The 19,092-nt window shown below is 52.4% G+C and overlaps 2 protein-coding genes across 12 annotated transcripts in view; one reads left to right on the top strand and one right to left on the bottom strand.

The window, feature by feature from the left end:
* The first annotated feature begins 228 nt into the window (after positions 1–228).
* Positions 229–19,092, top strand: part of THTPA (thiamine triphosphatase) — a 45,784-nt gene continuing 26,920 nt past the window's right edge. The window contains exons 1-3 of one of the 6 annotated variants that reach the window (XM_058293703.2): positions 262–511; positions 855–2,083; positions 3,521–3,605. The gene's annotated coding sequence lies outside the window, so the exon portion shown is untranslated. Of the gene's footprint in view, positions 2,084–3,520; positions 3,606–19,092 lie in introns of all 6 variants that reach the window. The other 5 variants (XM_071214011.1, XM_058293704.2, XM_058293705.2 and 2 more) reach the window with 5 other exon arrangements.
* The window catches only part of ZFHX2 (zinc finger homeobox 2), a 28,787-nt gene continuing 18,068 nt past the window's right edge, over positions 8,374–19,092 (bottom strand). For 3 of the 6 annotated variants that reach the window (XM_012524373.3, XM_058293697.2, XM_058293696.2), the window contains exons 4-10: positions 18,515–18,755; positions 17,160–17,234; positions 16,694–16,752; positions 14,917–15,117; positions 14,290–14,416; positions 10,681–14,151; positions 8,374–10,418 (exon numbers count right to left, since the gene is read on the bottom strand). In XM_012524373.3, the coding sequence (XP_012379827.2) occupies positions 9,439–10,418; positions 10,681–14,151; positions 14,290–14,416; positions 14,917–15,117; positions 16,694–16,752; positions 17,160–17,234; positions 18,515–18,755 (5,154 nt within the window). In that variant the 3' untranslated portion in view covers positions 8,374–9,438. The remainder of the gene's footprint in view (positions 10,419–10,680; positions 14,152–14,289; positions 14,417–14,916; positions 15,118–16,693; positions 16,753–17,159; positions 17,235–18,514; positions 18,756–19,092) is intronic. The other 3 variants (XM_058293698.2, XM_071214010.1, XM_071214009.1) reach the window with 2 other exon arrangements.

Raw genomic sequence — 19,092 nt, 5'->3', positions numbered from 1 at the left:
AATAAAATCAGCAGCAGCAGGGAGAGAAGGGCACAGGGGCCCTGGAACCGGGGCTGGGGGTGGGGAAGACTCTAGATCAATTTGAATCTGCTCCGGAAGTGGAAGAGGAGAAAAAAAAAAAAAAGAAACAACTACAGGCGCAGAGAGAAGAGCGCTCTCCCGATACCCCACCCTACCCCCACCCCACCCCAGCCACCCCTCCTCCCTGGCATGGGATTCATGGGCACCAGCTGAGGACAGGGTCCCCTCCCTCTGCCTGCCGTAAACGTTGGCACCGAGGACCAGATGCAGAAGGACAGGACATTCCCAAAGAAAATAGTTTTCTTTCAAGTTTGCTTTAAAAATACATATATATGTATATGTATGTATGTATGTGTGTGTGTGTGTGTGTATATATATATACACACACACACACACATTTTAAATTGCACCCGTTTTGGTGTGAGGGTGAAGGCAAGCGAAGGAAGGTGACTGAGCCAGGAGGAGAGAGAGCACAGATGGCTTGGTGATGGTATGGTGTGGTGAGTTGTGGGGAGGAAGAGAGGGGGGTCTGGCAGCGGTTGGGGGTGGGCGGGTTGAGGACCCTGTTTTTCGTTTGGCTGTGGATGAAGGGGAGAGGGAGAAAGAGAGAAAAAGGGGTGGGGAGAGGCGAGACAGATGGCAGAGTGGAGAGGCAGTAGCCAGTGCCGGCACTGCCCAGCCTGGGCGGACCCAGCTCCCCCCGCCTGCCAGCTCTCCAAATGCCACCCTTCCCCCATTCTCCCCTCTCCCCATCCCCCCAGCTTGGCACTGATCTCGGGGAGAGAGAGGGAGGGAGGCTGGGCAAAGAGCATCTGTTCCCTCCATTCTCCCAGCTCCATCGGCTGCCAACCTAGGGCCATCGTCTGCCTCCATCACCCCTCCGCCCGCCCGCCTGCCCGCCCGCCCGCCCGCCTACCCACCCAATCCCAAACGGGTGCTGGATCAGGTGCCGAATCCGGCTGCCTCCTCGGGTACCAGTCACCATGCATTGCTGTGTGTCTGCCACCGCTGCCTGGCACTCATGGGGCTGTGTGTATGTGTGTGTGTGTGCGCGCGTACATGTACGCGTAAGTGCGTGCTGTATGTGAGCCTCCTGGGCATGGGCTGGGGGTTGGCATTGCAGTTGCCAATCCAGTGTCCAACCAGAAGGACAGAGGGATGGAGTGGAAGAAGGAGGGAAGAGGTTTGGGGCCTGGGAGGGGAGAAGAGGGTGCATCAGTTGTTTCCTGCTGCCTGCTTGCAGGCACTGGCACAGCAGCTGCCACCCTTGTGCCCGCGGAGATGGGAGGGGCAAATGAGGGCGGTGGCGGCAGGAGCCCTGGCACTCTGGGAGGGGGGCTCGGTACATGGGAGCTGTTGGCATCACATCTGTCAGGCTGGTGCCCAGAGCCAGGGCAATGGGAAATGAGGGCACCCCGGAGGCAGGGAGGAGGAGCAGGGTGTGTTGCTGATGTTGCTGTTCCTCTAGAAGCTCAGCTCAGGAATGGTTGGACTCTGAGGTTGTTACCTTTCTTCCAGCCTAGGAAAGTAAAATGGTGGGGAGAATACCCAAGGAAGTGCCAAAAAGAGCCTAAGAGCCAGGGAGGAGGCATTGCACCACTGCTACCCAGGGAGAACTCATTTGGGCTGGCAATCTGGCCTTTTGTGTGAACACTGAAGGGGACAGCAAGGTGACTGGGGTGTGAGGTGGGTGCATACTGGCACTGCTCTTGGAGCCCGGCACCAACTCTGGCACTGTGTGGAGTAAGGGAGGGTGGCAGTGCCTCTTTCCAACCTGGTTGAGTGGGTAGTGCCAGGAGTGAGAAGGAAGGAGGAAAGATGTTGTGTGTGTGTGTTGTTGTTGTTGCTGTTGTTTGGGAGAAGAGAGTTTTTTTCTGCCAGGACCTCCTTCCCATTCCTTCTGAGACTCGGGAAAAGGAGCAACAGGCGGAGAGAGGCGTGAGGACCCAAAGAAGGAAGTGCGCCATTTCTAGGACCCCAAGGAAGAAGGATGCAGAGCGGCTGGCAGTCCTGCTGGCCCCCAGCCAGTTCCTTGCTGACGATGGCCAAATCCTCTTGCCTGGTCTGTATATATCAGTGTTGTGGGCACGGCAGGGGTGGGAAGCACTGGCTTGCTGAGCAGGGATCTAGACTGGGAAGGGCACCTTTCTACAAATCCCATTTGGACTGGACTCTTAACAAGTGAAGTGTTGGATTTTCTCCCTGCTGCCTTCATCTCCTCCCCCTCAATTTACCCCACTCCTCTTCCCTCTCTCTATCACCACCTGGGTTCTACTGCTTGGCACCCAACCAACTGGATGCCACCATGCTTGGCAGTGCTGCACTGGCACATGAACAGTGTCTCAGATCCTGGTACTGCAGGAAACCCAAAGCCACCAAACATGCTCACGACTGCCACTTGGCGGCAGTGAGAGGGGGCAGTGCATGCAGGAGTGTCAAGCATTGGGTGGGGCTCCGTTCTGGGAAAGGACAGGAGAGGATGCCCTGAGAGCTGGGTTGAATCAGCGCTCTCCAGCCAATCCCAGCTCTACCTTCCTCCCAACTAGGCACCCACCTCCCTTGTTCCTACCCTCACTGTCCCCTAGGAAGGTGATTAGATGGTACCATACTCAGAGTTGGAGCAGCTGTACAAAGGGAAAGTGGAGCACAGAGGAAAAAGGGCACAGGCTACTGCCACACCCAAGGTTCCAAGCCAGAGAACTGTCCATGTCTCTGGGCAGTTAAGACAGAAAAACCCTATGAGGGCAAAATGAGAGCCTGGAGAGAGGCCAGGCAGCAATGATGAAACCAGAAGAGATAGAGAAGGGAAGAAGGCCTTGCTGTTGGCTAGTGGTGTGGTTTGCACCTGTATATATTTCATTCTGCCTGGTGCCTTGTGGTCAGCTGAGCTGTGGTTGAGATGAACCAGTTCTTTTCCCTTTGTTAAAAGGTCCATATTCAATCACAGTCCTAGAAAGATGGAGAGGTACTCTAGGCCTAGAGAGGTAGGCAGGTGTTAGGAAGACAAAGGCACCTGGGTCCTGACTGTTTGAGGAGATAATGCATTTAGGAAACCTGCCCCACCACCACCACCACCAATGGCATTCTCCTTGGAATTAAAGGAATTTCCATATCTTTGAAATCTACCCCTGGAAGAGAGACCAAGGGTCAGCAATGAGCCCTTATAGATGGGAAGTCCTGTAGGAGAATCCACAGCATCTAGGTGACAAAGACCAACCAGACCTATACCTCCAGGGGCAGTGCCATTGGCAGTGCCACAAAACTGGACCTTGCACCCCCATCTGGAAGAACTTGAGCAGATTGGGTTTTCCCTGCATCTTGGGTAGCCTGAGGCTGTGGGTCAGTGACTAGGAAGATCTTTGGGTGGAGGAGATGGCAGTGGGTGATGCTGGGGGGAGGCTGGGTATCTCAGATGGAAGTTAGGACCTGCCCAGAGGGACATAAAGACATTGCCCACCATGAGCCGAGCTGCTTGGGACTGGGAGATTTCTGATTTCAGCCTCTCTGGAAGTGGATGACAGATTCAGAAGCAGCAAGGTGGTTTCTACACAAAGGAGAATGCAGTGAGGTGCTCAGCCAAGGGGGTGAGTGGACAATGTTTATATCTTTTCTCCTGTTCAAGAATGGCCAATGCAAACAGAAGACATAGTCAGATTTAGTATATTGTAGGGAGGGGCTCATGTTAGGATAATGAAAAAGACAAATCTGAGGTGATGATAGGTCCCTATGTGGTAGCTTATGACACAGCAGGGTTGGGTCCCAGGTACAGGGGAGTTGGGGGCAGGTCATGGATATGTATGGGGCTGATCTCTCTAGGTCAGAGGTTCTCATACTCCAGAGAACGTAGAATCACTCCGGGAGTTTCTGATTCGGTTGGTCTGAGATGTGGTCCAGGAATATGCATTTTAAATAACTTGTCAGTGGTTCATAGATGCAACTTCAAGAAACCCTATTCTAAGAGATGGTGGTCACCTTCTAGGGCATTTGATCTAGTCTGGATTTCCCATGCTTTTTGCATATTCTTACTTCCTCCCCAGCCATAGTCATGTCTCTATGCTGTCATCCTTGTGACATATGTGTTATGGGATATGTGAATGTGTTTTGGGTGGAGGCAGCAGAGGAAAAGGAACGATTGTGAGGTCCATCAAGGCAAATATAACTTGGTAGAACTGTAATTCTCTATGGCAGCAGAAGTCACAGTAAAATCCCTTTGGAAGCATTTTCAAAATGTATTCCTCCCTTTACCCCCATATTCTGATGTCTGGCTCCCCATGTGTTTCTAAAACCTCACCATTGAGAACCACTAGGTTAGGAGTGTTGCTAGATTGTTCTCTATGGTTCAGTCAGATTTGTATGGATTTTGTGGCTAGGTACAGGATGGATCCTAGTCATCCTTCTTCCAGGAGGCAGGCCAGGGTCCTGGGTAGTGGAAGTAACGGTCAGCAGAATACAAGACCAATCTACTGCAGAAACACTTAGCATATTGCAGATGATGCTGTTGTTTGAGCACATGGTGTGAATACAGAAACGAGCACAGGATAGGTTACTCTTCAAGTCTGGTTGTGCAGGGAGGGACTGTAGATGTTGGCATTGCTGAACCCCTGCTGATGACTTGTTTCACAATTTTAGTCATTGTTTGTGTAAGAATGTATGTACGGTTGGGTAGGGCTATGAGTTGACTCCAGGTGCTGTGGTACCTTTCCCCCTCTCCCTGGACCTTGTTCACTTTTCTGGTCCATTTACAATCACTCAAACTGCTGCCCCACTAGCTTCTAGCCAGATTCCTCTCCTGGCTGGGGAGCCACAAGAAACACTGGGCTCAGACTATTGACAAGGGAAGAATATTTACCCCTTGTTTATCTTTTGTGTGGAAGGCTGTCTCAGTCCCCTTTACTAAGAAGAGTGATGAGATGGGTCCTCACCCAATTTTATGTTCTTCCTATAAAATGTAGTCTCTCCTAAGAAAGGATTTCCCTGGGGATCACGTCCCATCTTTCCCCAGCTTAGTTAGCCATGGTCTTTTCACAGTGTACCCACACTATAATCCTGTAGACCCCAAGGCTGGATCTATAGGCCTTTCTCATGTTGGTACAGGTTTCTCATGCTAACAGCAGCTTGTTTAGTATCAGGGTATTTCTTCCTAACTCAGGCCTCTAAAACTGATACCCTCATGGCTTACAAGTTTCTTACTAATTGCTCCTAACTAGTCAGTTTGAGCTTTCTACCATAACTTAGAGAGAAATGCACCTCCCACCACCACCAAGTACCTAGTCCTTCTGGTTACATGGGGTTCTAGCCCAGTTTTCCTGTGTGTTTCAGGGTGATATATATGTTTTCCCACAGGTTTCCTCCTGACTTCCCTTCTGCCTCTCTCCTCTTACTAGCTACAGTATCATACTCTGGAAAAATTTAAGGTCCTTTGCACATGGGTTAATTTTCAACATTTGGTCATCCTTCCTAATACTTCCTAAGGTTATACCTTCCTCTGACTTTTTCTATTTATAAGCTTCCCCTACTTACTGTAATGTGAGGAAAATTGGTATGTACTAGAAGGTGTTTTTACTCAAAGGGAGTGTAGGTGATGGGTCTGGGGGCATGTCCCTTGTGCCTATATGTCCATGGGTCCCCATCCTTGCTGGCATTTGTGTGAAATCCTGTAGCTCTCTCTTGGTTCTGCTGCTAATTCTGAGGGTATGCATGCTTGTTTCTTTGGTGCTGCTCTATACACAAATATTCTGTATTTCAGGTATGAATATTTACATAGGGATGAATACTTAAGATGATGTGTCTTAAAACAAAGGTGAAGACCAGGGTGGTGGGTGTTTGGGAAATCAGTGGTCAGGTCTGTAAACCCTGAAAATGGCTAAGGAACAAATAGAAGGAATTAAGATGTCAGTGTTACCATATCTGGAATAGTTGGTTCTTGTGCATGCTTCTTGAAGTAGATGGGCAGGGGAAGAACAGGTTTCTTTTTATGGTCTTGTTGCAGACTCTAATCTACTTGACTACAAAAGCTTCAGATTTTCCTTTATTTTCCAATAGACTTTGATTTTTGTTCCTTAGTTGAGGACTGGAATCCCAAGCCATTCTCCCACCCACTCTGCTTTAGAGCAAAGGCAGCCCAGATCATTTTCACCTCCTGCCTTACTATACTGACCCTTGTTATAAGTCAGGTGGACCAAAATTTGGATGCTTCTTTAGGACTCAGGTATGTCAGAAACCCTAGGACTTTGCCCCAGGCCATGGAATACTGCTCTTATGAGCCATCAATTCAGGCTCACTTTTTGGGTGTTGGTGTTGGTGGTGCTCTAAGATAGGTTGTTGATGTGTCAAACTCTTGAGTTGAGTCTATTACTCCACAGGAGAAGCAACACAATATAATCCTGGTGACTTGACATTTACTGCTAGCTTTCTGCATTAGGCTGGACTAACAGCCTTCTACCCACCAAAGTGTGTATCTTTCTGGGGTAGGAATGCTGCTGCTAAGGATTTCTGGTATGAGAAATGGGTTAGAACGATGCACCTTTTAGAAACATGTTGATTTACCTAACTCAGCAGATTCAGCCAGGCTGTCTTTTGCCCTCCAATTTATAGGGTTTCTGGTAAGTACAGTTGCTTAGAGTCAGCCCCGGTCTACTAATACAAATGTACATTGTTTCTTCAGGTCAGCGCATTTGGGTATAAGAGAATGTGTTGGAGGGCAAGGGGAAGGGGGATTTCTGGCTAAATTAGCTCCTGGTGAAAAATAAGTATAGTTCAAACTAAAGCCAACCTAATACCAGGTATTTGCCAAAGTTTTCTTTAAAATGTTTCCTTTTTTTCTAATTTTTTGTTTTCAATCTTTATACACAAGTCACATTCCCAGAAAGCACAGAGTGAAAAAGCCTCTTTCCTCATATACATGCTGCTAAGAAAATAGTTTTATACACAGAATTTCAGCAGGAGAGAGAAAGGATTAGGGAGGGAGGGGAGCAAGAGAGAGGTTGAGAGGCAGGAAAAATGGCAGCAAGAGCAAGACCACTGTGGGCAGTTTCTCTCTTTTGCCTCCTTTTGAAAGTGGCGTTTTGGGCATCATCACAATAATTTCACCCCACCCCCGATTTGCAGGAGTTGTAGTTTTTAACTTTTAGAAGTGAATGGGCTGGAAGTGAGATTCACAGCATATATGGGGACTAGGGGCTAAGCAGAATTTTCTCTCCCCCTCTCTCTCCCCTCCCATCTTTTCTGCACACAAGCTACTGTTTCAGTATTAACATGTTCACAGAGTGGAGTGACTGACAGACCAGAAAACCTAGATCCTAGGGCTGGTTGAATTTGTGTGGATTAAATGGGATAATGGTAGTAGAAGCAGCTTGAAGGGAAGAAAGAGAATGGAAGGAAAAATGATAGGAAAATGCCTGGAAAGGGGAGGCCTCGGGGGTGTGGGAAGTAGAAACTGCCTGGAGGACATGGAAATATTTTGCAGGCTTTTCTTTGCCAAAGTAAAACACCTGCTCCTCCTTCTCTGCCACTTTAGCTGGGCTTGGGTGTTGCCAAAATTATCACTTGATGGTTACAGAAACTATCAGGTTGGGAGTGGGGACCCCTCTCCTAGGTTACCTTCTGTTAGTTCCCTTGGTGATATCACCCTATCAAAGATCCACTGTGATCTTCAGTCATCTCTTTGCCCATCCACTCCTCAGCTAACATCAGACCTCCATGAGCCTAATTCTGGGGTGCCTCCAACAGCTGCTGCTTATAGGAGGAGCTGGTCTGTGACAGGATGGGAAGTAAGGGCAAGAGTGGGAGCAGAGGATGAAGGGGAAGTAAAACAGATGGGAAACAAGGGGCCCAACAAAGGTAAAGGAAGTTCAACAAGTGGCCAGAAATGTGAAGGGTCACTAGGAAGGGAAATTGGAGTAGGGGTTTGTGAAAGAAATAAATGAGAGGAAATAGCAACAGGTGAAAGGGAAACAGGCCCAGGATGCAGAACCCAAACTGCTCCATCCATCGCTTTCCTCCTGGGACTGCTGAGATACTTCCGGTGACACTGACTTTTTAAAAAAGTCACAGCTGGGAATAAGGGGATGTTACCTGTCCTTTTAAATACTCAATTCAAGGGGCAGGGACGTGTCTCTCCCCAGTCTCCAGGCTCTTCTCCCATTACCAGCTCCTGCCTCTGCAACTGGGCAGTGCCAGGGGGAGGGTTGCTCTGCTTTCAGTCCCACGAGGATCACCATACCCATGGCAAGGAGTTAAAGCCATTTGGTATCTTCCAGAGATGAGGTGGTTTAAAGAAACCCTTAGAATGGGGTGAGGGAGGGAGGGGAGAAATGACACAAATAGGAAAAAAAACCACTTGTTTGATGGGAGAGCTTTCGTTGTTGTTTTTTTGTTGTTTTTCCAAGTTTTTCTTTAGTTCATTCCTCTGGTCTCTCCATCTCTCTCTTGTGCGCACATGTGCTCTCGTGCGCGCTCTCGTTTTTTTGGTTGTGTGTTTCAGTTTTTTTTTTTTTTTTTAAAGAACTTTGGATTTGCCGTTGGTGGGCATCGCCGGGTTCTGGAGGCTAGACCCCCAAGTGGCAGGGCTGGGACAGGGGGCGGGCCCACGGCTGCTGAGAGGATCTCTGTGTTTAAAGCCTTTGAGAATAAGTTACTGCAGTCCCAGGGTGCAGGGTGGGGGTTGGCAGAGGGGTTCCTGGAGGCGGCTCCCCCTAGAGTCCAGGCCATAGGTTCCCCTGCTGTCAGGCGAGGAGAGGGTTAGCAGGGAGAGTGAACTGGGAGCACTTCTCCCCCTGCCACTCTCCAGTTTGGTTAGAGTTTTATGGGCTCCCTGCCCATCCCAGGCTCCAAACTTGGCAGCCAACTGGGTATTTGGAAAGTTTGTGAGCGATATGGTGCTCTAGACAAGGAAGGGGAAGGGAGTGTGGCAAGGTTTATTTTCCTTCCCTGTTCTTTGTCTGTTTCCTTTCTTCTTTTGGTGTTTCAGTTAGTGGAATAGCATGGGATAACATGTATATGTATGTATGTATGTGTTTACAGGAGCTGGGGAAGGACAGCTGGGAATCAGCAGAGAAAAGATGGAGGAAGATGGAACCAAGGACAGATTATGTGTAGTGGGGTGGGCAGGACAGACATGTACAAATAATCAGGACAAGATGGGTGTGTGTGTCTATGAAGATACAGGGAGGGGCAACGGGTACATCTGCAAGAAGTTGAGGGTGAGGATCAGAGTGTGTCTGTGGGTAAGGGGGAGGAGGTGGGACTCTGCTGGAAGTGGGGTGTGTGAAGCCCACTGAGGGTGGGAACTGAAGGATTCCCATGAGGTGGGCAGAGCCAAGGGCTGGGGTGAGGGATTTGAGTTCCCACCAGACATCCCTTGGGGTAAGAGAGGGAGCCATGAGGCCCTCCCCTGTCCCCCCATCTTGGTTTATCTGTTTATAAAGCTAGAAGTGTAGAGGTAGTAGTAGTTTTTGGGTTGGAGTCCGTGTGAGGTAATCTTGCTTCCTCTTTGGCAAAAGCCACAGCAGCCGTGGCAGCAGTGACAGCGTTGGTGACGGTGATGGGTGGGCCCCCTGGGGGCGGGGCTGCCTTGCGCCTATGGGCCGAGGAGCGCAGGTGGGAGGCCAGGGCTTCACGTCCACTCAGCAGCACCTCACACGCCAGGCAGTGGTAGGTACAGATGGGCACCCGCAGTGGGGGAGGCACGGAAGCCCCGGGGCCCCGCCCATAGAAGCAGAAGGATCTCTGGTGGGCGGAGGCCGGGGCCTCCCCATCAAATGCCATCTTGCACTGGCGGCACAGGTAGCGGTGTGTGACGTCAACGGTGGAGATGCCAGTGCTGCCTGTCAGCAGCTCATCGGTCTCACCAGCCTCCCCCTCCCCTGGAGCGGGCAGTTCAGGAGGCTTTGGAGGTGCTGTGGCTGTGGGCTCGGGGGGCTGGGGTGGTGACTGGAGAAGGGCATTGGGGAGCAGCCCAATGAGGGTCTGAGGTATCACGGGGTTCATGGGAAATAGCCCCTTCTTCATACCATAGAGCTGTTGGAAGTAGGCCCCCTGTAACTGGGGGCCAAAGACAGCTGGTGGTGCTGCCCCCCCTGTAGGGGGCAGTGGGAAGGGCAGGAATTGGCCCCCCAACAGGGCCGGGACAGTGGCCTTCAATGCTTTGAGGTTCTTGAGGGCGTCAGTGGAGGAGTTGGTGGGGGCTGCAACTGGCTTTCGCTCACCAGATCCCTTGTCCCCTGTGGGCTCAGTAGGTGGGCCCAGGATCAGATCACTGGTGCCTGCTGTTGAGGTGTTGGTTTGGTCGGGCACGGGTCTCTGAGGTAAGGGGTGACCTGGACCAGCAGTCTGGACCACTGTGGTAGCAGGCAGGACCGAAGTGGCAAGGCCAAGGAGGCCTGAGGAGGCTGCAGGGCCTAGGAAGATGAAATGAAATATGCGATAGATTAGCCACCTCCTGCCCCATCATCCTTCCTGCTATAGGCCACCACCAGCCACACACTCACCCACTCCCACCACCTGGCTTCCCCTGCCCCCACCCCCCCAACACCCCAAGAGCTTGAAGCAAGAGGAAGCCACAGAAAATTGGAGACGAGAAAAGCAAGAAGGAAAAGGAGAGCAGGTCATTAGAAGGGAGATGCTCTCTGAAGTTCAGTCCCCCACAACCTCCTCACTCACCTGAATTGAAAGGAGCTAAGCTGCCCAGTGGGGGTTGGGCCAGAGCTTGGCCAGACAAGAGGACCGGGGCCAGACGAGGCAGGGCTGGGGCAGCCCCGAGGGGCATGGAAGCAGGTGTGGAGGCTGGCGGGGCCTTGGGGGCTGGGGGTGCCTCAGGTGCTGGGGCCAAGTCGTAACACTTGCTTTCATTCTTCAGCTGGGCTCGGACTGCCTCCTTGAGCTTGGCAAGATGCTGACGGGAAAAGAGATGGCCTCGGCAGGAGACATAGAAATCATATTTGACATCACAGTAGGGACAGTCTGTGCGCTGGGCTCCCAAGGGGCCCTCACTGCTGCCCCCAGCCCCCCCGGCTGCTGCCCCCTGCAGTTTGGCCTTCTTTTCCTTGGCACGGGCATTCTGGAACCAGACTTGGATGACCCTCTTGGGCAGCCCAATCTCCTCCCCCAACACCTCGCATTCCTGCATGGTAGGAGTGCGGTACGCTTCATAGCAGGCCTTCATTATCTTCAACTGCAGGCTGCTCATCTGTGTCCTGTAGCGTCGCTGTCCCATTCCATCTGGAAGCCCAGGCCCAGCTCCTGGTCCCCCACTGGTCCCTGCAGCCCCAGGGGATTCTGGTTCAGCCAAGCTGGAAGCAGATGAGTCGCTTAGATCCCCTGCAGATGGACTGCAAGCCTCACTCTCTGGAGAAGCTTTAGAGGGTTCCTCTGGGCCTTCATCCTCGCTGGGTAGAAGGGAAAGTGGGAGAGGTAGAGGTGGCTCTGGTGTTGGGGTTGTGGCCTCTTTCCCTGGTGTTATGAAAGGCAGGGGCCCAGGAGCAAGATAGGGAAAAGCAGGTGCTTCCCTCTTTGGGGCCTCCCTCCCAGTCCCATCATCGACCTTGCTTAACAAGAGGTTGAACTTGGGGAAGGGTGCTGGTGTGGGTGGGACAGGGGGTCTGACTGCTGGACTGGGTACCCCCCCAGGGGTGCTTCGAAACTGGCCTTTTCTCTCCCGGGCCCTGGTATTCTGGAACCAAACTTGTACCACTCGCTTTTTGAGCCCCACCTCCTCGGAAATGCAGTCAAGCATCTTGCGCGTTGGGTTGGAGTCCTGCATGTACCAGCGGTACAGGATCTCCAGCTGCTCAGGCAGGATGGTGGTGCGTAGGCGCTTGTCCCTGGGGGGGTCGCCCTCCCCCCCACCCCCTGCCTCACTGCCTGTGGGGGACAGGCTTCCATCCTCATGCTTCCGTTTGAGGGGTGGCCCTGGCATTGGTGGAGCACCTGCCACCAAGGGATTACGCTCCCCAAACACCAGTAAGGGCAGATCTAGGAGGTGGGGAGGAGCACTGGGCTGCACAGATGGCAGGAAATGGAGTCTCCGGTGATTGGTCAGGAGCTCCTGGCTGGGGAAAGACGTGGCACACTGGTCACAGGTGTGGGCTGGGGCAGGTGAGGGAGGAGCCTTCCCTTCAGGCTCTCTGCCTCCTGGCTTTGTTGCCTCTGCTGGGCTCAGCTCCTCCCTGCCTGGAGGTTCTGGTGATGGACCCTCAAGCGCTGCTGGGAGTTCAAGGCCCTGTTCCTCCTCTGCTTCTTCCTCCTCCACCTCTTCTTCCTCCTCTTCTCCTCTCTCTGCCTCTTCCATCTCCTCTTCAGGGGGCTGGTCATCATAGCATTTCTTGAGGTGCCGCACCAACTCGAAAACACAGGAGAAGGTTGAATGGCAGCGCCTGCAGCCAGAGACTCCCCCAGTCCCTCCTCCGATTGACACAGGGCCGCCCTCACTGGCATTTTTGCGCGCTTTCTGGCGGGCATTCTGGAACCAAACTACCACCACACGGCTGGCTAGGCCCAAGAGACTTGCCAGCCGCTCCACCTCGCCATCCTTGGGGTAGGCACTGGTCTCAAAGAAAGATTGCAGGGCTTGAGTCTGAAACTCTGTGAACTTGGTTCTGGAGAACCGGCGGCCTGCAGGCACCAGGGGAGGAAGATTCCCTCTGGAGCTTTCTTCTTCCTCTGAGGGCCAGCGTCCTCCTGCCCGGCTTCTCTCCTCAGGGGGATGGGTCCCCCCAGCCTCAGGCTCTGGGGTCAGGAAGGGTGGGCCCAATTGGGGCACAGGTGTGTCCAGAGGCCTGTCAGGAGGTTTGGAGGGCTCTGCAGGGGGTGGGTATAGGCTATCATAGCTTTTTCGAAACTGAGCAGCATAACGGCTCAGGGCCTCAAAGGGCAGAAAACGGCGGTGGACATGCTCCTCATGAGTTTTGAGAATAAGCATATTGGAGAAGAGTTTCCCACAGGCCCCACAGGCCAGCTTGTCTCCACCCCCCAGAGTCTCAGGTGGGGGTGGAGTCAAGGGAGGGTGTACAGCCTGCTTCCCTTCATTGTACTGGATCACCAGCTCAAAGCCGAAGTTTTCTAGAAGGGCTTTGGCCGCTGTGCGGGCTGCCTCACTGGGTGTTGGGTGGGGTGGTGAAGAGGGCCCTGCCTCATTCCCCTCTTCGACCACAGGGGTCCGCTCCCATTCCCGCTCAGCCAGCTCGGCTTTGGAGGGAGGGGGTGGGGGAGGAGGGTTAACAGCTGGCAGAGACAGCACGGGTGCAGGCCCAGCCAGTGCCAGCTTGGGCCCCACCTTGAGGTCATGGAGATAGAAGGGCAGGAACAGTTGCTGCTGCTGGAGCTTAAGCAGTGATTCAGGTACTAAAGGGAAAGGGGGCAGGACTGGAGGGGTGAAGAGAGGGGTTGGGAATCGGTGGAGGTCCAAAGGTGGGGGAGGAGGGGACAGAAAGGGCAACCCAGATATGAAGCCACCAGGGTCAGGGCCCTTCTTCTCAGTGCCCACCTCCCCCTCGGTCTCGCCTTCCTTGGGCTCTTCTTGGTTGCGCTCTGGCCCCTCAGCCTTGGCATCGGTCTTGGCCCCCCTAGAGCGAGTCTGATGCAGAACTGATCGCATGTGGATCTCCAGGGTGGAGCTCTGGTTGTAGGAGACGCGGCAGACAGTGCATTTAAAGGGCTTGTCTGTGGCAGCAGTGGTAGTAGGTGGGGCACCAACCTCTCCCCGGGCAGGGCCAGAGGGGTCAATGGCAGCCTTCTTCATCTTATGAAGGTGAGACACGGAATTATAATGAACCAGGAGGATATTCTTCTGGGTAAAGGACTCCTTACACACAGTGCACTTATAGGGCCGAGCAGGGTCAAGAAACTTGTCCAGGGCAAAGTTGGTGGTCTTCCGATAAGTCAGAGGGTGGCGAGAGTCAGTTGGAGCTGGCTCTGCAGGACGGGACTCCCCAACAGTCCCCTCTTCCTCCTCAGCCATGGTGGGTGGGGGAGGCATTTCTTCAAGGTGAGCTTCAGGGCGAGGGACTGGAGATGGAGCTGGAGAAGAGGGTTGGTCAGGGCTTCCCATGGGCTTGTCTGGGGCCTCAGATGAGGGTAGGGGAGGCTCAGGGAAAGACTCTGGACTGACTTCTGGGGCTGAGTTAGGGCCTTCTCCTAGGGGAAAGAGAAAGGGCTACAATGAGAAAGGGACTTTATTTATGCTAGATGCCACCCACTCAAAATCCAGACTTTGGTTCATGGAGTCCAGTTCTTCTTTCCTAGCCTTGTAAGGCTTTCTATCCCCTTCCTTACCTGATGCCTGGTTTCTGCTGGGTGCAAACTCTGTCCCAGGAGTCATGGGTTCCGGGCCATCCCCTAGAGAGCTCAGAGTGCGCCCACGCAGTACTTTGGTTGGAAAGGTCATCTCTACAGTTGTGGCCTGTAATGGAAGAAATCCCAACAATTCAACCACCACTCCTTTCCCTGGGCTCTCCTGACCCCTCTGCTTCATACCTGTACCTGTGCCCAGCTTGCTTTCCACATATCCAGCCTCCTCTCGACAGTTCTCCCACCTAATATCTGCTTCCCTCACAGGTGAGAGGGCCCAGGTTGCTGCCTCTCCTATCTGGCTCCCTCTTTCCCATGCCTGTGAAGGAGGGGTGATCACCCCCAGGCCCTTGCTTGCTGTTGAGCAGCTCTTCTCAGGACTTAATGGAAGTGGAAGAAAGGCTATTTCCTGATCCATGAGTAGAGGTAGCTAGAAAAGTCCTGTTTCCCTTCAACTCTAAAATTCAAGTTCACATCTGCAAAATGCAACTTTCATCACCAACACCTTTCCCCTTGTTCATACACTTGCCTGGATACCCCCTGCCTCTTCCTACCCTCCTGCATGGCACTGACAGGGCCTGTTGAATAGGTCCTCACCCAGCCTATACTCACCACAAGTAGCAGCTTCTCAACACACTCAGGTACAACGTTGTGAAGGTGGCTAAAGTGGAAGTGCAGGGCAGGCCGGCCCACCAGCTGCTCCTGGCACAATGGACACCTGTACTTGGGCTGCACTGCATGCTGGGAGTGTGCATGAACCCTCACCTGGTCGGACTCTGGGCTCATGAACCTGCAGTATGGGCAGCAATATACCTGGGGACACATAGGGGTGGTGGAGGAAATGTCAGGGAAGGGTGGAACCCACCCAACCCTTTGGGTTCTTGAATGCAGCACTGTCCCCCATTCCCAATTTAAGAAGAACAAGACTGAAAGGGAGGCCTCACAGAAGGCCCAGCCCTTGGATTGGCTAGGCTGCCACCTTGCTTGCTTCCTTCCATTCTTGCTTTTTTCTTCCCATCTCTGCTGCCCTACATCCATTCTCCAGCTGACTGGATGGCCCTGTACCTATCTCCTCTCTGGGTTTGGTTTTCTTCTCTTACCTACCCCCATTTTGCCTGTATCTTCTCTATGAATGGGCTCTGCTGCCTCTGGGCACTTTCTGGACCCAGAAGCTCCTTTGTTCTGGCTCACTCTTGTCTCTCTGAGGCTCAGTAGCTCCTACTTTCCTACTTTCTTTCTCCCCCCGCCCCCTTTTTTCTTTCTTTTAAAAAGTAAACAACTGTTACAGCTCCCCCAGTGGCCCAGGAAAATTTTGTCCTGGCTCTCTCTCATTCATTCCCATGCCTCCAGAGGGGTGGGATGGGGAAACTAGGGTGCAGCCACAAGAGGCCCTCCTTGCCTGACCTCCAGCCTGCATTTTGCTGCCACCTTGGCTCAGGCTTCTAGCCCTGGCTGGCTTCCTTTCCTATAGCCCATGCTGTTGGTCCAGGCCTGGTTTCCTTCTCGGTCTGCAAGTCAAGGAGTGGAAGGCCATAAAGGGAAAAAAGGGATCCAGATGCTCATTTAACCTAAACCCAGGAGCAGACATCTGGAGTAGGGCTGCTGGAGGGAATAGGAGTTAGGAAGAAGGGAACCTGAGGACATGAGCCATTACTGCAGAGACCCTTGAAATGCAGACCTGCCCAAGTCCAATTTGTAGAGCTGCAAGGCCCAGGATGGCATCTCAAGACCAGAGACTGGGAATCCCTCAGAACCAACACTAAGTCCAGAGAAATGAACTATTCACAGGTCCTGTCTGGGTCAAGCAGAGGCCTGAGTCCTAGGGATTCGGAGACCTGTGGGGCTTGCTGTCTGGGTGAATCATCTGGGGGTGGTGCCTCTACCCCCTGGATTCCTCCAGGAAGGAGGGAGGAGGTACCAGACAGTACCCCCTGGGCCCAGGGCTTCCTGTAGGAATTGAACATCTGTGTCTAGTTAGCTGTCTGTCTGCTTCTAGCAACAGAACTAGAAGAATAGAGCTGGGATAGCAGTAATTTTCCCCCCTTTATCTTTTCAGTTCATTGCTTCTTTCCTTCCCTCCCCTTTCACCTACCTCCAATCTTTCTTACCCTCAACAGTTTCTCTCTTCACTTTTCCTTCAAACTCCTTCCACCCCTCCCTGTCATCTCCGCCTCTATGTGCCACCCCTTGGAGCCTGCTCTTTTGTTTATATGGTGCTGAACATATGTAACTGGACCCAGGTGGAATCTAAGTTTGGTATTCTGAGTAAAGTTAGTCACAGGCATGACAAAATTAAGTCTGCTATTAGTCTGAAATTTCTGTCTTTAGAATATGAGATCATAGTAAAGGCGGACCCCCCTCAGCTCTTCCCAGTTACCCCAGTTCTGACCATGGTCTGGTTGGCTTTGTCTCCCGAAGGGCCAGTCTTGTTCTCTGCCTCTTCAGAAGCTAAGGATGAAATGAGAGGACATTGAGAGATTTTGACAGCTCTTCCTCTTCCTTTCCCAGACCCTCAGCCCTCATGATGACCTGATTTGTAGCAGAGAGCTTCCAGGGTAAAAGATCGGAAAGCAAGAAAAGGCAGGAAACTCCAGAGCTATCCTCTTAGTACAGATGCGGGAGGGGCTGCCTCCAGGTTAGCAAGAGGACAGAGGCTCCAAGCCTTCTGTGGCTTGGCCTCCTTTCCCTCTGATGAACCCCTTCTTTGATTAGGGTTTTGCTCCTTCTGTACCAGAGACCTTGCTGGGTACCTAAATTACTATTAAGGTCCCCTGAGTATCTCAGAATGTATAACGCTTGCTGGGGAGTGGGATTCAGAAGGGATGGAGGGAAAATTGACCAGATGAGCAACTCACCCATTGGTTCTGTCTTGCTCTGGGCATCTTTTTCAGGGTTAAGTGGCTCAGCTATGGGGGTGTCAGAAGCTTTCCCTGTGGAGGTTGGAGGAGACTCAGCTTTAGAGATGAAGTGGCAGGGAAGGAAGTGGGGCAGAGCAGGCAGGCCAAGCTGCCAATCAATGAGATTAGGAGCAGGTGGATGCATCAGCAGACAGGAGAGGACAAAAAGACTAACAAGAAATACTCATGCAGAGGGTGAGGGAAAAATGACGTGTTAGAAGTGGTAGGGCCTAAGAGAACATCTTGTGCAAGTCCAGCCTCTCATTTTTCAGATGAGGAAACAAGCCCAACACTAGGCAACAGAAATAAGGACCAAACTGTCCTAACCTACTCTAGAAACAGGAAACCACAGAAATTTAGTGGGAAGGGCAGGAAAGAAGGAAATGGGAGGCTGAATGGAAGCAGCTGCGCTAGCTGGGAAAGGAGATTACCACTCAAGTAAGAATTGACAGATGTGTAGGAATTTATTTTCTGTGGCGGCCTAATTAAAGTGTTAAAGTTCCTTAACTCCATTCAGCCTTGCGCCAGGATCGTTAGCTATTGATCTGGGCCCCTCCGGCACTTAACTCCAGCCAGCATATTGGCAATTCAATTAGTACCAGTCAATGCTGCCTGTTCCCTGTTCCTGCTGCCAGGGCCCTCACCCTTGCCCACCCCCCGCCTCTACAAAACCGGATGCCCGTGTCCCCCTCTGACAGCCCCTCTCAGGCCCTTCTTCTGCACTCTCTTGATCAATGGCAGGCTGTCTGGCTGTTCTTGGCCTCTGCTTGTGTGCCTGTGGGGGACCCTAAGTCCAGCCTCAAGGCTGAAGACCCCCTAGGAGATCGGTAGAGGCTGGGAAGCTTGTTCAGGGGTCTCTTCCCATCCCCAATACCTTTGTACCATCCCCACAGTTCTCATCTCCTCCCAATAGGTTTTGGTCCAGCACAAAATGGATTCCATCCTTTTCTTTGTTTTTCTACCTTCTCTCTCTCTCCCTCCCGACCAACTCTAGCCTGCCTCACCCCACCCCCAGCATTGCTGGTACATAGTCACTACTTAGAATCACTAGGTGATTCCTTTTCCTCTTCCTCTTCTACACTCAGCAAATCTCTGCTTTCCTCTGCCTCGCCTCCAATAACCTCTTGCTCCCCTTCCTTGCTTGGCAACCCTACTGAAACTGCCATTCTCTCAGATTATCCCTTCACAGGTCTCTTTCCATTTGATATCAATTGTCCAAAGACCCATTCTTCCTTCTTTTTATTGCACCCTTTCTGATCAGCCCAACTCCCCAGCACTGGCTGCCCTCCCTGCCCAGTCCCATTCTTCCTCACCGGGAGTCTGGAGATGCCCATGGCTGAAGCTCAGGATGCTCTGAAGAGCTGAGTGTCCTTCCTCAGCTGTCGGGCCATTCTGTAGCCGCTGCAGACGCCGCTGGGCCTGGGCATCGCGGTGGGCAGGTGCGCGCAGGTGTTGCAAGACAGCCAGTCGAGACGGTGTCTCCCACGTGCACAAAAGGCAGCGGTATAGCCCCAGTTCTGCCCCCGCCTCTGCTCCCTCCATCTCTAGCAGAAACTAGAAGCATGGGAAGAGGCTGGGTCAGGCCTAGACGGAGTACCCCTAATCTCATGGGACTCCTTTGCCTCCCCCAAGGGAGCTGGACTAGCAACATCTTCTCCCCACCCATCCCTTCCAACCCCTTGAGCACCCACCCCTTTTCCCTCCTATGGCCACCTGAGGATTACTGCTTTTTGTCCTCCCCAATCTCTTTCTTCTCTTCTTCTTGCCATTCCTAGACTCCCTCCTACAGTGTGAATGGAATCTGGTTCCATGCTTTTGAACTTGTGGTGACATGATGAACTAAGCTGACACGGACCCCTCCCTCCAACTCCAAAAATCAGAAGAGGTGAAT

Source organism: Dasypus novemcinctus, chromosome 3 (assembly GCF_030445035.2).
Source record: "Dasypus novemcinctus isolate mDasNov1 chromosome 3, mDasNov1.1.hap2, whole genome shotgun sequence".
Classification (NCBI taxonomy): Eukaryota; Metazoa; Chordata; class Mammalia; order Cingulata; family Dasypodidae; genus Dasypus; species Dasypus novemcinctus.
The sequence above is the reverse complement of the archived record's forward strand: the minus strand, read 5'-3'. Positions and strand labels throughout refer to the sequence as shown.